This window comes from Salarias fasciatus, chromosome 19 (assembly GCF_902148845.1).
Source record: "Salarias fasciatus chromosome 19, fSalaFa1.1, whole genome shotgun sequence".
Classification (NCBI taxonomy): domain Eukaryota; kingdom Metazoa; phylum Chordata; class Actinopteri; order Blenniiformes; family Blenniidae; genus Salarias; species Salarias fasciatus.
This window is the reverse complement of record NC_043763.1, coordinates 5,134,238-5,149,949: the sequence shown is the minus strand read 5'-3', so window position 1 is coordinate 5,149,949 and position 15,712 is coordinate 5,134,238. Positions and strand designations below refer to the sequence as shown.

General features: G+C 45.6%; 1 protein-coding gene across 3 annotated transcripts in view; it reads left to right on the top strand.

Annotated features, from left to right (window-relative positions):
• The window catches only part of LOC115406351 (regulator of G-protein signaling 6-like), a 41,627-nt gene extending 28,357 nt beyond the window's left edge, over positions 1-13,270 (top strand). For 2 of the 3 annotated variants that reach the window (XM_030116321.1, XM_030116320.1), the window contains exons 4-17: positions 254-304; positions 379-485; positions 2,082-2,133; positions 2,547-2,611; positions 4,112-4,188; positions 4,824-4,905; positions 5,161-5,235; positions 6,693-6,794; positions 6,890-7,062; positions 7,142-7,267; positions 10,052-10,238; positions 10,948-11,037; positions 12,590-12,649; positions 12,911-13,270. In XM_030116321.1, the coding sequence (XP_029972181.1) occupies positions 254-304; positions 379-485; positions 2,082-2,133; positions 2,547-2,611; positions 4,112-4,188; positions 4,824-4,905; positions 5,161-5,235; positions 6,693-6,794; positions 6,890-7,062; positions 7,142-7,267; positions 10,052-10,238; positions 10,948-11,037; positions 12,590-12,649; positions 12,911-12,961 (1,298 nt within the window). In that variant the 3' untranslated portion in view covers positions 12,962-13,270. The remainder of the gene's footprint in view (positions 1-253; positions 305-378; positions 486-2,081; positions 2,134-2,546; positions 2,612-4,111; positions 4,189-4,823; positions 4,906-5,160; positions 5,236-6,692; positions 6,795-6,889; positions 7,063-7,141; positions 7,268-10,051; positions 10,239-10,947; positions 11,038-12,589; positions 12,650-12,910) is intronic. The other variant, XM_030116322.1, reaches the window with a different exon arrangement.
• The last annotated feature ends 2,442 nt before the right edge of the window (positions 13,271-15,712 follow it).

Sequence of the window (15,712 nt, the reverse complement as noted above, 5' to 3'; positions counted from 1 at the left end):
GTTTGAGGATTAAATGCAGTCTCCAACACGGCAGCAGGCTCTCTCTGAGCTCCTCTCTGGGCTCAGGGGCCTTTCTGTCTGGAAGATGCATGTTCTTCCTGTGCGTTTTTACACAGGTTTTTACAGAATGGATTAAAATACTGTGCAGAATCAGTTTTTGTGTCTGTTTGCACGAGATTCCTTCTAAAAGTCGAGACCTGCTCTGCTCTGACACGCCGCCACCTGTAACCTGCCGTCTGTCTCTGACCCTCAGGGGCGGACATCGTCCAGTGGCTGATGAAGAACCTCTCCGTAGAGGACCCAGGTAAGCCCGGCGAGCGCTGGAGAGTACAGCAGGATGAAACGGGTTCTAACGTGTGTCTCCCGTCCCGCCCCCAGCCGAAGCCATCCACCTGGGCAGCTTGATCGCCGCCCACGGCTACATCTTCCCCATCTCCGACCACGTCCTGACCCTGAAGGACGACGGGACGCTGTACCGCTTCCAGGTAGAGGACGACCGGCCGAGCGCACAGAGACGAGGAGGCTTCATCACGGCCGTGCGTTTATAGCGTGATGCTAATGAGAGCAATCCCTCCTAAGCCTATTACTCATCCCACCAAGGTCGAGGCTGAGCGTCCGTCCCGCGCGATGCGTCAGAGCGGGAGGTGGGCCGCGCCGCCACGGGGCCTGCGGTTCGACCGCGCGGCTCGTCGGAGGCGTGTTCGTTTTCTTTCCCTTTCTTCTGGAGTCCAGCACGGACTCTGACAGGTTCCCGGCGATGGCTGCCGGCTCCACGCCGACTCATTGCCGCGACCGGGCCGTCGGCGTCTTAACCCCGGACTGGCTTCCCTCCGCCGGCCGGCTCGCCACTTCCTCACCGTCGCCGGCCTCGGAAAGCATTCATCTCCGGCTCCGGATTGAAAGCCGTCATTGTGCCTGTGCGGCGAGGGCAGCGCGAGTCACGCCTGCTCGTTTCGCAGGAGGCTAAAAATATTGGCTGTGATGTTGTGGTGATGCAACGGGCCCACGTCACCGCAGGCCGGCGCCGCTCCAATCCGCCGGCCCGGCCGCGAGACGGAGACGGACGAGACGGCCCTTTGTTTGCCGCTCTAAAAATAGTTCCCCGAACTGACTTTAATGACATTTCGCTCCCGTTCGTCACAGATTCCGCCGATGTAGCGTCTCCCCGATCACCTGCTCGTCTCCCAGAGCGCATTAACCCCTCCGTTCATCACGCGTCCGTCAGCGGCCGCCCTCCGCTCTCAGGCTAATTACCTTCGTGAGGAATGGAGCTCATGAAATATGTGCTGGAGAACTTCTAATTCTGCCCCATTATTAAGAATGCATGATAGATGGGACTGATTCATTATTCATGGACTGGAGAATGAACTTTGAATGTATTACGAGTTGAGGTTTAGAAAGTGTGAGAGGAGCAGACCCCCCACCCCCAAAATACAACCACAATTCACAATTTCCTCTTATTTTCCGCATTATGTTTCAATTTGCGTTTCAATAATGTTTTTACCAGCATTTTTTCCTCTTTTTTGTCATGTTCTCTTCTCAGTTATTGTCACGGGTGAAAAAAAAATCATTTCTGACAATAATTCCAGGTCTAATATATGTGAAAATATAATTCATTTTCATTAAATTCACATTAGATTTAATTTATCACAGCCCTGGTGTTTCATTAAAGCTAATTTTTGTCATTTTAATTCATCCCCATTACTGTCAGTCTACCCAGCTAGACTCATTTTTCTGTAGATTTGTTTCTCTCACTCTTATTTCCATCATACGTTACATGAATTTGGTTGTAAAAATGTTACATTTTCGTCATATTTTCTGTTTAAAACGTTCATTGGGAGATTCCTGCAGGGATAAGGCATCCCCCTGAACCCCTCAGACTTCTCCTGTGGCCCTCTGAGGGTCTTTGTCGCCCCCTATAGGCTCAACTCGCCTCACACTCTGAAAGCCTGACATGAAAAGTTGTGTCTTCAGACTTTCTGTGTGCGGTAAATGCAGATCGATCATGGACGCTGTGAGAAATCAAAGTCCGACATTCCAGTTATGGGTTTCTAAAGTGTGTTTGATTCTGTCTTCTCCAGTCTCCGTACTTCTGGCCTTCAAACTGCTGGGAACCCGAGAACACAGATTACGGTGAGTCACACGCCGTCTGTCAGTTCTCGCCTCTTTCCTTCTGCGGATCCGCCGTCGACACTGACTGGCTATTGATCGGCGGGGCCAGTCCCTGTAATGTATCTGGCCCCGAGGAGCCGGGGAGGGAGTCCCTCAGGAGCCCACCGCCCCCCCCCGCTCCCACCGAATGAAGGGACAGGCTCTGATTTGCCGCCTGCTCGGCATTTACCCCAGGCCTGTTATTTCAAAAGACCACACACAGCCTGCCTGCTCCAGCAAGACGTTCATTAGAGTTAGTTCACACAGCTGAGACCCTCCATCAAAAGAAGGAGGAGAAGAAGAAGAAGAGTGTAACCGCTTAGAAATCTTTTGTTGGCACAAAGCAAACAGTGTGTTCTCCTTCATGTCTCACTCGTCTCTCCTTTCCTCTGCAGCCATTTACCTGTGCAAGCGCACCATGCAGAACAAAGCCCGGCTGGAGCTGGCAGACTACGAGGCCGTGAGTGAAACGGGGTTTTTGTTGTAGTAGTTCAGCCTTTGGGTTCCAGTGGTTGTTCAGTAGTGAGGTTACTCTCCACCTGGGCGGAGAGCTGCAGGACGGGGTCAGGGGGAAGCCTTGTCCTCGACATGACGGCGTTTTCAGGTCCAAATGCCAAAATGATGCTTTCATTGAAATGATTGTTTTAGAATGCAAAAACATCAGGAAATCTCTCATTCTAGACAGAAACAGATCCATCAGGAAGTGAGTGAAACACGATCGGACTGTTAAAGGTAAATAACTCTTACCGGAGCACCATTAATCCAAAGACAACACAGAGTCTGAAAAGTAAACAAAAATATCCGTAGCACGACCTGGCATCGTCCCATCGATCCGGTCTCCGGAGGAGCGTCTTCGCAGTGCTGATCTGTGGATATTCCGCGCCAACACTGCAACGCACTCCGATACTCTGAATGACGCTGCAGCTCCTGTCCAGTCCACTTCCTCCTCGCTCCCATCCAGGCCGCTGCGTGCCTGCAGGCCTCATTGGCTGCACGACGCTGAACATGCCTGCTCACTGGAGTTTGTTTTCCTCTGTTTGTAACAAGGTCACATGGTAGAAACCGCCACAGATGCCTGTGTGGGCCTTATTGAGGACACACAGCTTCGACTGGAGATTTACAGTCAGGTTTCTGAAGACGTATCTCGTAGTGATCACAGCTTGACAGTGATGCAGAAGTGGAATGAACAGCACTGTGTGTGAATGTGGCCCATGTGTTTCACGCTCCTGCCTTAAAGGTACATGATATAGGATTTCTGGATTTAATTAATGCCACTAGGTGGCAGCAGTGAGTCAGTTTCTTGTTCGGAGCTTCAGGTTTGGTCAAACACCTTCCTTCCTACTCAGATCACATTCTGCTGATGCTGCTGCTTCTTTTTCTGTTTTTTTTTTTTTTTTCCCTGTGAGCTGTAAAAACTCTGAACGCCCACCAGGCTTTCTGAATACAGTCGTTTTTATATATTTGTGAATTATTAAAGCTTATTTAGAAGCCACTTTTCACCTTCTTTAAAAAAAAAGCTTGTTAATATTTTATGCCCTTCATTACTTTTTAAATATTCCTAACACTCATATTGTCTCCACATGTATTATGCACAGTTCTAAAAGTTCATCAGGCTTTTCTTTCACTGTTTTAGTGAATATTTCTCCAACATATTAACATATAGTCTATTTATTATGTACTGCTTAATGTATAAATGTGTAAATAAATGTACATAAATCAACTTTGCCCACATAAATATACATACTATAACACACATATTAAGTTCAGCGTGTCTAAAAAAAGAAAACTCAATCATTAATAAAACATGATTCGTCAAATGTTTTTGAAATATTTTTGACTTTCAAACAGCCATATTGTGTGAAACATCCATTCATGTTTTAAGAAAGTGGTTCAGTCTCAGACGGAACAACTTCTGCTTTCTGTAAGAGTGAAAAGTGGGAATATTTGTGTTTGTTTCCAGGAGAACCTGGCGCGGCTGCAGAGGGCCTTCGCCAGGAAGTGGGAATTCATCTTCATGCAGGCTGAAGCTCAAGTCAAGTGAGTGTGCACATTTGCACGTGGTTCGCCGTTTGATGTCGCCGACGTGTTAACGCGACACGTCCCAGGTTCATGCATCGATCCTCAGGAAGCTCCAGCCTTTGGCTGCATGCATGATGTGAGTGTTATTTCCCCCCGGAGGAGGAAATGCTGGGGTGTGCAGAGACTGTTGGCTGATTCTCTCATTAATGGAGCTGTTTCCAGCCTCTGCTTTCACTCAAGGGTTACATGCAGTAAATAAAGCAGGTGTTTTCCTCTGGGAGCAAACACACACACTCACACACACAGGCTTTTCAACACTTTCCAAGAGGGACATCTGCTGGCTGGTATGTGTAAGCACACCGGCCTCTTCTAATGACACCAAATGAAATTTAAAGTCATGCCATCACTCAGAACAAGTGGGAGTAATGAGGCCTTTTATTCCTGCTGGATAACAACGCCGGCGCCTATCAGGGAATGTCTGCCATGCAGGGTGCAGATTTGCAGGCATTGCTCTGTGAAGGGTGCAGACAGGTCGGGATCAACACCTCCCAGCTTTGTGTGTATGTGTGTGTGTATGTGTGTGTGTGCATCTCCAATCTGAAACAGGATTCACTGTGTTTGAGATACTCTAATCTGGTTTGTTCCTCTGTAAGAATTGACAGAAAGAAGGACAAGGCAGAGAGGAAGATCCTTGACAGCCAGGAGAGGGCATTCTGGGACGTCCACAGGCCCGTGGTGAGTTCAGGACACTGAGGACAATGGGAAAAAAGAGGTTTAGACCGGGATTTGTTGTGTCAGTAGCTGAGCAGTTTCAGCTCCACTGCTGGAGGCAGAATCACTTGTTTATCACTTTTAATAGGAGCCTTTTTTATGTGTGTGTGTGTGTGTGTGTGTGTGTGTGTGTGTGTGTGTGTGAGAATGACGGAGCACAAACACGAGAGACGGTTATCTGACCCAGAAACACACTCTGTGTCCGTCTTTGTCCCACAGCCAGGCTGCGTCAACACCACCGAGATGGACATCCGCAAGTGCCGGAGAGAGAGGAACCCACACCGGGTCAAGAAGGTCAGGAGGCTCACTGTGCCTAAACACACGCGCGCGCACACGCACACACACACACACACACACACACACACACACACACACACACACACACACGCACAGTCTCGTATTTCTATCCTCGTGGGGACCGTCCATTGACTCCCATTCATGTCTAGCCCCTAACCCTGACCCTTACCCTAACCCTAACCCACACCACAACAAAGCCTAACCCTAAAGAAATGTTTTTGCACTTTTACTTTTTTCAGTAACAACAACATGGTCAAGAAAACACTGTTTCTCCTACTTAGGACCGGAAAAAGGTCCCCACAAGGCACGTCGTTCCACGTTTTGCTATCCTTGTGGGGACATTTGGCCCCGACAAGGATAGAAATACGAGAACACACACACACACACACACACACACACACACACACACACACACAAAGAAGAAACTATGCTGAAACTTGCTCTGAAGACAATCTGGCTCATTACTGCCATCTAATGCACAGACATGGAATTCCTTGAATTTCACATTCGGCTTCTTTAAGCTTCATTAATAGATGGAAACACTTCATACACACACTGAGTCAGTGGAGAAGTATTCAGGTTGATGCAATTTGATGTCAAAACTATAACAGAATCTGGTATTATTGATGAAGAACAATCCCATTAACTATTAACAAAAAACTGATTATACATGAGGAGAGAACAATTTTATACTTAATTATTATTTAAACATTTTCTTAACATGTTATCCTATTTAATGTAAATCGCTGTTATTCCCCTCTGTGATTAGTAAATAAATCCAGCCACCAAATAAAAAATAGCTGTAGCAGATGCAGAGGAATATGAAGCAGAACATCTTTTAGATATTAATATATGAGCACAGTAAAGTAATGTGGGCAACATAATAATGAAACAAAATATATTTTTGTATAAACAAGCATGTTTTTATTACTCTGGTGTGATACAGATGAAGTAGAACTGTCTAAAACTTCCAGGAAAGACTTTTTATTGCTGATGGATCTCAACAGTTTTACCTTACAATGTGAAATATTTTCCTGAATCCAGTATTCAGACGTAACTGACTGCTTGGTGTGAGACAGCTGAGGACTGTTAAGATGTTCATTAATGGAAATCAGTTAAAAAGGAACCAAAAGTAAAATATCTTAATAATTTTACATTATCAAAACACAATTCTTTTTGTGCTCAAAACGTTTCAGAAAAAATAAATAGAACAAAAACAGTGATCAGCGACCATAAGGTTCAGGGATTCACTACTGAAGAATCTAACTGAGGGGTGTCAAACATAAGGCTCACGGACCAAAACTGGTCAAGGTTTAATTTATTGTTCTGGTGACCAAATAATGAAGCAGAGGACACCTTATAAACAGTCATGTCGATTATTTAAACTTGCGCTCACGTCCTGACCGTGTCCAGATGTCCTGATAACGGCGTTGTGTCTCGCCTCGCCCTCTCAGTCAGTGTACGGAGTCCCGGACGACGGGCAGAGCCAGCCCAGCCCGGTCCACATCAGCTCCCAGCCCACCAGGAAGCCCACCAAAGAGGACGTTCAGAAGGAGGTGAGCGCTCGTCCGTCACCATGACGACCGGGGACAGAGACCGATGGGCCGCTGCCTCATTTAGCCTCCTCATTACTCCGCCTCCTCTCCAACAGATCACCTTCCTGAACATCCAGCTGGACAGACACTGCATGAAGGTTTCCAAAGTGGCCGACAGCCTGATGTGCTACACGGAGCAGTTCATGGAGTACGACCCCTTCGTGGCGCCCACCGAGCCCTCCAACCCCTGGATCAGTGACGACACCTCCTTCTGGGACCAGGAGGCCAGGTGAGGCCCCGGGGTCCGTGCACGGCCCGTCACAACACCACGTCTGTGAGTTCACCTTTTATTTCGTGTGCGGTGTTAGTCGAGACCCGAGTCAGCAGCGCGTGAAGAAGTGGGGCTTCTCCCTGGAGGAGGCCCTGAAGGACCCCGTCGGGCGAGACCAGTTCCTCAAGTTTCTGGAGTCAGAGTTCAGCTCAGAAAACTTACGGTGAGAGGTTGTCTTTTCTCATTTACCAACAGTTCCCAAAATGCACCCTGTCTGAACCTGAACATACAGCAGTGGAGGCTCAACCTGCGAGCTCGGGAAAGTTCACAGTTTTGGAATACTTTATATATTCTCAAATAGATTTTATTAAACATACACATACATTCATGACTTGCCCTCTTATATTTCACGAGGCAGCTTGTACCATTGGCAGTGGCACATACCACAGTTTGAGAAACACTATTCTGAGTTGTCCATAGAATGAGGAAAAGAATGATTAATCCGCTGACTTCAGCCTCTTCCTTTTCCTGGTTATTTAAAGTGAACAGTAATTGATGACGTGTCTATCTTTGTCTGATGAATTATAAATAAATAAAAATAAATCATTCATTCATCCAGTCAAAGAAATGGAACACATTTTGTTTCTAAAAGAATCTCTCTTCAACAGTAAATCTATACATAGCCTTTCTGTTTTAAGAATCCAGCTTAATCAAAGTATCTTTTAATGCCTTTTGAGTGTAATAACAGAAATAAAAAGTCTTACAAAGATACGTTCTTACAAAAAAAGGTCAGCACTACAATCGTTTCATTTGATATATTTCTCTGTCAGTGTGAGCTCTGAGGCCTTTAAGCAACATCAACATGTACAGAATGACTCAGCTTCCTGCTTCACCAGAACATTACAGTAAAAAGGCTCATTTTCCTTACAGCTAAAGTAGAAATTGGACTTTGTGAACAAATTGCAAGCAAAACTGCTCTGATGTGTTTTCTGCCTGTGCAAAATACACATTATTAAAAAAAAAAAAAATCAATATTTTCCTGAAATTCAACAGAAAGAAAAAAAAGTAACTCCGACAGGACATAAAAAGTGAAAAACTGCATATTTTGTCATCATATGTCTTTCCAGAACAGGTCATATTAAGTAGTGCATGACTGCAGTTTTAAATAGAGCGCTTTAATAAAGAGTGATGAACTGAAACGGACCAGAATGACGTGCGAGCGCCATCATTTAACTGATGAGACCTCATCTGAACTCACTGAGTGAATCATTCATTAAAAACAGCTACACAGTGCGGACAGCTCAGCTTCCACAGCCACATTACTAAAGCACCCCAAAGAGGAGAAACCATTCAAGAAACCTGCTTTTATAAAGTAAATCTTTATGAGATTAACCACCTCAAAGAATAACACAACTACTGTTAAGAAGCAACGGAGTTCAAGTACGACAAAACTGAAATAAAGGAAAAATAGATGGAGAAAGGGAATTCATCAACATAATCAAATACTCGTAAAAAAAAAAAAAAACAAAAAAACAAAAGATCTCATTTTCCAGAAGTCAAGAGTCCATCTCAATATATCGATATACTAAAAACATGCATAATTTCTATAAATTCACTTGTTATTAATTTCAGAAGTCTTTAAAGAAATCTTATATTATTTATTCAATATTTTTCTTTGAGATGTTGTCAATTTTCTTGGTTTGGTGAACCAGATTGAAGCCTCTTGTCGGCCTTTTTTTGGCCCATGGGCCTTATGTTTGACACCCCTGTTTTAGCCAATTACATCAAGTTAGTCCACTTTTTTTCCTGCCGCAGGTTTAACACGCCATCTATTTAGTTATAGAGGAATGTAACTTAAATATATGGTTTCAAGCTCTGAAACTATGTTAGTAATAAAAATATCTGATTTAATTGTATCAATTAACGACACAACATGCCAGCAAATACCACAAAAAACTGCAAAAGCCACAACACGACACTAAACGTCACAAAACTACAACAAAAAGTCTCAATGGAACAACAAAAAGTCATGTCACAACAACAAAAAGCCACAACGGAAGTGGAGAACAGACCTTGTTTCCAGGGGACAATATCTTCTGACGGACTATTTTGATTGAAGGAGAATTTAATAAAATGTAAGTTAAAGATTGTTGCTCGATTATTGAAATTAATGTGTTTTCTAAAATCAATCAACAGTATTGTTCAGCATTATGAAACAGTCAAAACGTCATATATGTGCCCTGCTGTCAATCGTTTGGTTCCGTCAGAAATTATCGTCCCGCGGACCGGAACCAAAGCTTGTCCTTCTGACCAGACTATCGGGACAATTTAATAACTTGTAAATTAATTCAATTCAGTTGGTTTATAATATTTTATTGTCACTGTTGCAAATACAGTGAAAGAAAAAAAGGTTGATTTCCTAATAATAATTCAATAAGTTGCTCAGAAGCAATTTTCCCTCGTTTGACATAAAACAAAGTGAATTCAGCTACATTACTGCCATCGAACACAAACAATACTTTAGGGTTTTTTTTTATTTTATCATACCCCCAATTATGTTAGGTCCTAAAAAGGACAGTACATTTCACTGTGGAAACAATGCAACAACTCACAATGGTGGACCTTTGTAGATCTTAGCCACTGAAGCCACTTTAGAGGGTAAGAGGGTAAAATATACACCCCTGCTGACCTAATGTAAACAAAGCCTCTTCTTTTGTTTTGACTTTTTGTTGTTGCTTTTTTAACTTGCATTGTGGCATTTGCAGTACTTTTGCTATTCATGCATGAGTATTTCAATGTATACACTTTTTTTTTGTAAATGTTTTAAAGTCTTCATCTGCTATTGGGAAATGTCCTAATATTTTGCCCCCCCAGTGTTTCCTGTCCCCCTGGTATAATTACTTTATCGGCCCTGCTCTGCAGTGTGTGGCGCTGCTGTGTATTTTTTTCTGGATGCTACTTGTCTCTTCATCCAGCTGTTTGTTAACCAGATGTGCTGCTGTTGCAGGTTCTGGCTGGCCGTGCAGGATCTGAAGCGTCGGCCGCTCCAGGACGTCTCCTCCAGGGCGCAGGAGATCTGGCAGGAGTTCCTGGCTGAGGGGGCGCCCAGCTCCATCAACCTGGACTCGCACAGCTACGAGCGCACCAGCCAGAACCTGAAAGACCCCGGACGATACAGCTACGAGGACGCTCAGGTGGGCCGGGCTCTTTGTTTCCCACGGGAGGGGACGGATTCATGCTCTGCTCAGGCATGCATGAGGACACACTCACACAGTCACACAAGCGCGGAGCAGTGTCCACCTGTGTGATAATTGTGTTGGGAGTTATTTCAACAATGTTTCCAGACAGATAGAAAGATAGATAGATTGATTTGAGTGTGAAGTTGACCGGTTAGAATACCCATCAGCCATCTGGGCTTCACGCATTAGTAGTTGCAGTGTTTACATCACCATGGCAACACACGATGAAGCAGGACTTCCTGGAGTGTTTGTGAAGACAAGTTCTCTTATGTTTTCATTTGGTCTCTTTCAACTCTATGCTGAGTTTAGAGGGGCTCAGCTGACCACACACACACACACACACACACACACACACTGAATCCTCCCACCCTGCTCATGTTGCACCACTGTATGAATGAGGATGCAGAGGAAGAATGAAGGAGTGTGTTTGTGCCAGGGCCTAATGAGGCGGGTAATGCCGTGAATGGGTGGCCCGCCCGGCTCGCCGTGACCTCCCCTGGCTCCCTGGGCTCCCCGAGCGGGTCGGCGATGTGTGACGTGCGACGCCTCTCCCTGGCAGGACATCACTCAGGAGGGCCCGTCGCCCCCTCCCATCACACATGCGTGCACGCCATTACCATAATCAGGCCGGCGCACACTCATCCGCTCTGCTCTCTCTCTGCAGGAGCACATATTCAAGCTAATGAAAAGTGACAGCTATGCACGCTTTTTGCGATCCAACATCTACCAGGACCTCCTGTTAGCCAGAAAGAAGGTGAGCCGCACTCGCTGACCCTCACTGAGCCTCCATGCTCCACGACGCGCTCACTCTCGATGCATTTTCCATCTCTTTGGCGTTTCCTTCTTCATGGTTTCGAAAACATTTCAGATTCATATTGATTCTCACTGTGTCAGCTGGACTGAAGAATCAATATTGTGCTGCAGGATGATGACAGTGGATGAGTTCAACTCATCTGAAAAAAGAAAAACTCGAGCCATTAAATATGTTTCACAGGTTACATTATCAGGCATTTGTAATGTGTAGAATTCAAAATACTTTACAAATCAGATGCTTCTGCAGACAGTTTATTCCACATAATACACCAACTTCAGCGCATAATACACTGACTCAACATCAGAGTGTGTGTCACTCAGGTACATCATCAGCTTTTCACCAAAATCCAACCGTCACTCAACTTCTGATTCAGAAGAATTATGTCAGTTTGAATGAGGGTTTATACCTTCTCTGATCTATGTATCCTCATATAAAATGTACTTCTCCTTTAAAGGATTCAGGTCGCTGCATCTGCAGATCTGATAAAAATAAATAAATAGATAAACGCGCCCATGCACTGATACTTACGCTGAAGTATTTCACTGCAGGCTGGATTACTCTTCTTACACAATAGATAGATGTATTGGTATTGGCTGCAGCGAGCCTCCTGGAGGCTTCCACTGTGAATATCCACATTTAAAATCCTGCAACCTGTCGACATGTTGCACTTTTCTGATCATGTTTCCTCTTCATTTCATTTATAATAAATTCACTTCTAAAGTGTGTGTGCTAATAGCATAAAAAAACATTTCCAAACAACACCCTGCCACTTGTTAAGATGTCTTCTTATTAATACATTTAAATGGGAGCATAATTATTGCTTAATAAGACACTTTTAACTCAGTCTGTTGATATTCATGCAGCCAAAGCTCAGTGAAGGTATTTCATCACTAGTTAGCCTGAGATTATTAGGAAAATCCCAAATTGATACTTTATACATCAGAATAAAAGCAGACCCGGTATATTGTTTAAAATGAGACATCATGAAAATCTTTTTTTACATGGGTAGCATTCTGCACATACATGATATATGACTTATTTTAAGGGATTTGGTGATACAGAGGGTGCACACACACACACACACACACACACACACACACACACACAGAGCCAAAAAAAAAAAAAAGAAGTTAAAACAAAGCTCGTGCACGAATGAAGTAGAGAGTTCAATATAAACATTTCCCCTGTCAGCCGATCACAGCTTCTGTTCATGAGCCTTTCTGCCCCCCTCCACCCCACTCTCACCCCCCCATGTGGACACTGCTCCTCCTGCTGGCCTGTCACTGACCCCCCCACCCCCCCCCCCCCCCACCCCACCTGCACCGTCCCACCCCCCCGGGCCCTCATTTCTAATTTCCTTTATTTTTCTGCGATGCTTGGCCCCCTTACTTTCCTCACTAACAACATCTACCCCCACCCCCCCACCCCCCACCCCTACCTGACCCGGACACTCACCCTGCTTCCCCCCACCCCCCCCCCCTCCCCAAAGCAGCAGCCAGCAGACACTGAGCAGGGCCGCCGCACCTCCCTGGAGAAGTTCACGCGCAGCGTGGTAAGTGATGTGGAGCGAGGGCTGTTCATGTCACGAACCCCACTGGCTGCCTCACTCTCTCTCTCTCTCTCTGTCTCGCTCTCTCTCTCGCTCTCTCTCTCTGAGGACCATGTTGCACTCTGTCGTGGCTTCTTTTCCGTTTCATCTCTGATTCCTGTGATAGGCGGAAACGTAGCTTAGAGATTGATAGATTGGTTGACGGATGCTTCCCGGCGTGCCGGTGCAGTGACGTGTCGTCTCCGCTCTAACTTGACCTCTCAGGGCAAGTCGCTGACGGGGAAGCGCCTGACAGGCCTGATGCAGTCGTCCTGACAGAGCCCCCGCCGGGGGGAGCCGGGCTGGACGGGGCTCTCAGACACTGCTGCCATATTGGTAGTGCAGCCCTGAACCCCCCCCCCCCCACCCCCCCTCCTCCTCCTCCCGCTGACGGAGGGACGGTGCCGACGTGAGGACCCTCGGTCAACGCTTCACCCGGCATGCAGCTCATCCAGCGTCTCCCGGACGGCTCCGTTTATGGTGTTTCCATCCTGTTTTATAGCTATAAATATATATATATATATGTGTGTCCCTTGGAATTGAACATGTCTGGTATTGCAACATTATTGGAAAAAAATGAAAACTATTGATTTCAGCGTCCCGAAAATCAAACGGCAGAGGCACATCGACACAGCCAGCAATAAATACAGCGTGAGACCACTTTTTCTTTTTCTTTTTTTTTTTTTTTTTTTTTTAGAAATGAATCCAGCCTCTTTTTATATCCTTGAGATTTCTATTAGAGCGTTTTTCTTATGCCGTGCCAGTGAAACGGTGAGCGCCGCTCCGGCCTGGATCCAGACGACCAGGCCCGTTCAGAACTGATCCTCCAAGGTGTAATTTCCCATGCTTCACTACATTCCAGGATCCGGCATATATAAAGGGCTTAATGTAGCATCCACACTCCACCGCTGCATGCTCCGTTTCGACGTCGGCGTTCGGGATTCACTGTTTTCTGACGAGAAGGAGAAACGGGCTCCTCTGCTTTCAACGGCTTCCAGGTGAGAAACGACGACAGACTGACGCCTTTTCATTCAAATTGCCACAAAGCAGCTGTGTGAACCGTTTGTGATTTGAGCTTCTTACATGTGAGGAAAGCGTCTTCACCAGGGGTGTCAAACATATGGCTCAGGGACTAAAACTGGGCCACGAGTGTTAATGATTAAACACACGTCTGAGGGACTCTCTGAGGTTTGCAGTGTGACCTTTGACCCCCCCCCTGGTGGACGTGCTTCCCGGGCTCCTCATAGTGTAGCATGTGACGTTTCCAGTGCCATGGGTCCATCTAGTGGTGGAGAGACCACAGGACCGAGCCGAGTGTCCAGAGACTGTTGTGTGAACTTGAACGGACATCATGATGTCAAAACTCAAAGCCTGCAGCCCGACACGGGGTCTTTCTACGTTCTGTGCATTTCTGACTGCATGAGGACTTCATGTTTTACCTCTGGACACTGAGACCCCCCTTACCCATTCTGCCCCCCCCCCCCCCCCCCCCCCAAAAAAATACTCTGATCGCCATCCTGTGCGTTGATGGGACTGAGGGAAACGGTTGGACTCTCCAGAGACGAGGAGAGGGAATCAGCCCTGACATGCAGCCTGGATCGGAAGAGAACCGACCCCCCCCCCCCCACTCCCCAGCCCCGCCCCCCCACGAGGCCAGTGACTGACACAACGCTGCTCAACCAGTCTCTCATTTCTTCTTGTTTTTCCGGTTTTCTGTTTGTTTGTTTGTTGTTGTTTTTTTTTAAATATATTGCACTGTACAGGTCATATTATGGATTATCATGAACCAGTAACCTCTTGAGTGTAACTTAGAGAGACGCTTAACTCCAGTCCATGTACCAAATGTTATCCTCAGCACAAACACAATGACACTATGTACTCAGTGCATTGTAGATGTACATTAGCTATAAAAGAGAGAGAGAGAAAGATCATTATCCAGAAGCACACTTTATTATGATATGGGCACATTACTATGCATGTAACATATTCAGGGCATTTTGTGCTTTTTAGTTTTTCAATCTGCAAGATAACTACAGGCACTCTAAACACTCAAGCACCTGCTATCTATATCATGGGTACCAAATGATAATAATAATAATAAAAAAAACACTCTGGACCTGTCGGCTCTGTTCATGCTGTCGTGTCTGTTTTCTCCGACTCGTGAAGAAAAAGAAGTCAGATCGATTTGACTCAGATCCTGAACCGACGCATCATTTTATCAGTAAACTTTACCGGCTCTTACGGTGATTAAAGCTGCTCCAGCAGACTGAATGAAACGCATCAAATGATTAAAATGTGATCAAAGCCGAGCCGTCGCCTCCCAAACACCGGGAGATTAACTCTAAACTCACGCTGCAGCTGCGCGGTGTGCGTTTCACACCAGATGAGGGATTCTGTTCAGACGCCAGATATCTGCTCATTTTAATGCCTGAAACTTTAATGCAGTCTGATATTTGACTTATTGTTTTATCTATAAAATGCATGTTTTATTGAAACTAACCCTCTCTGTGATTGATGCTCGTCTCTTCCTCTCTGATTATATAATTATACCCTTCCCGCATGATATATTGAGAGCTTCAATTATCTATATTTTTAAGGGAGGAGGAGATCAATCCTCTGGACTCACTGACAGACTGACACTCTGTTAATGTAGGAGACATTTTCTCATATCTGGAAGAGCTGAAACATTAAAGACATGGAGCATTTTCACTAAAACATTTCAGATAATAGTCACAAGTCGGTTTTAATTACTGATGCATGTTCTCCCTGTGCACACATATGCTTTCCTCAAATAGTCCAAAAAAGTGTCTTTGAATTCCTGCGACTGGCTCCGTCCCGCCTCGACCACAGCGATCTAAACGTAGAACCACGGTTTGAGCCTCTCTCTTTCATGGCCAATCGTCAGGTGAAGTTACTGCCTTGACCTTTCCGGATGAGGAGAATCAAGCGTCCCCCGGAGGTTCCAGCTCAAACTCTTGTCACTCGGCCTTTTCAGACACCTTTAATAGGACGAAACGTTTCCCTTTG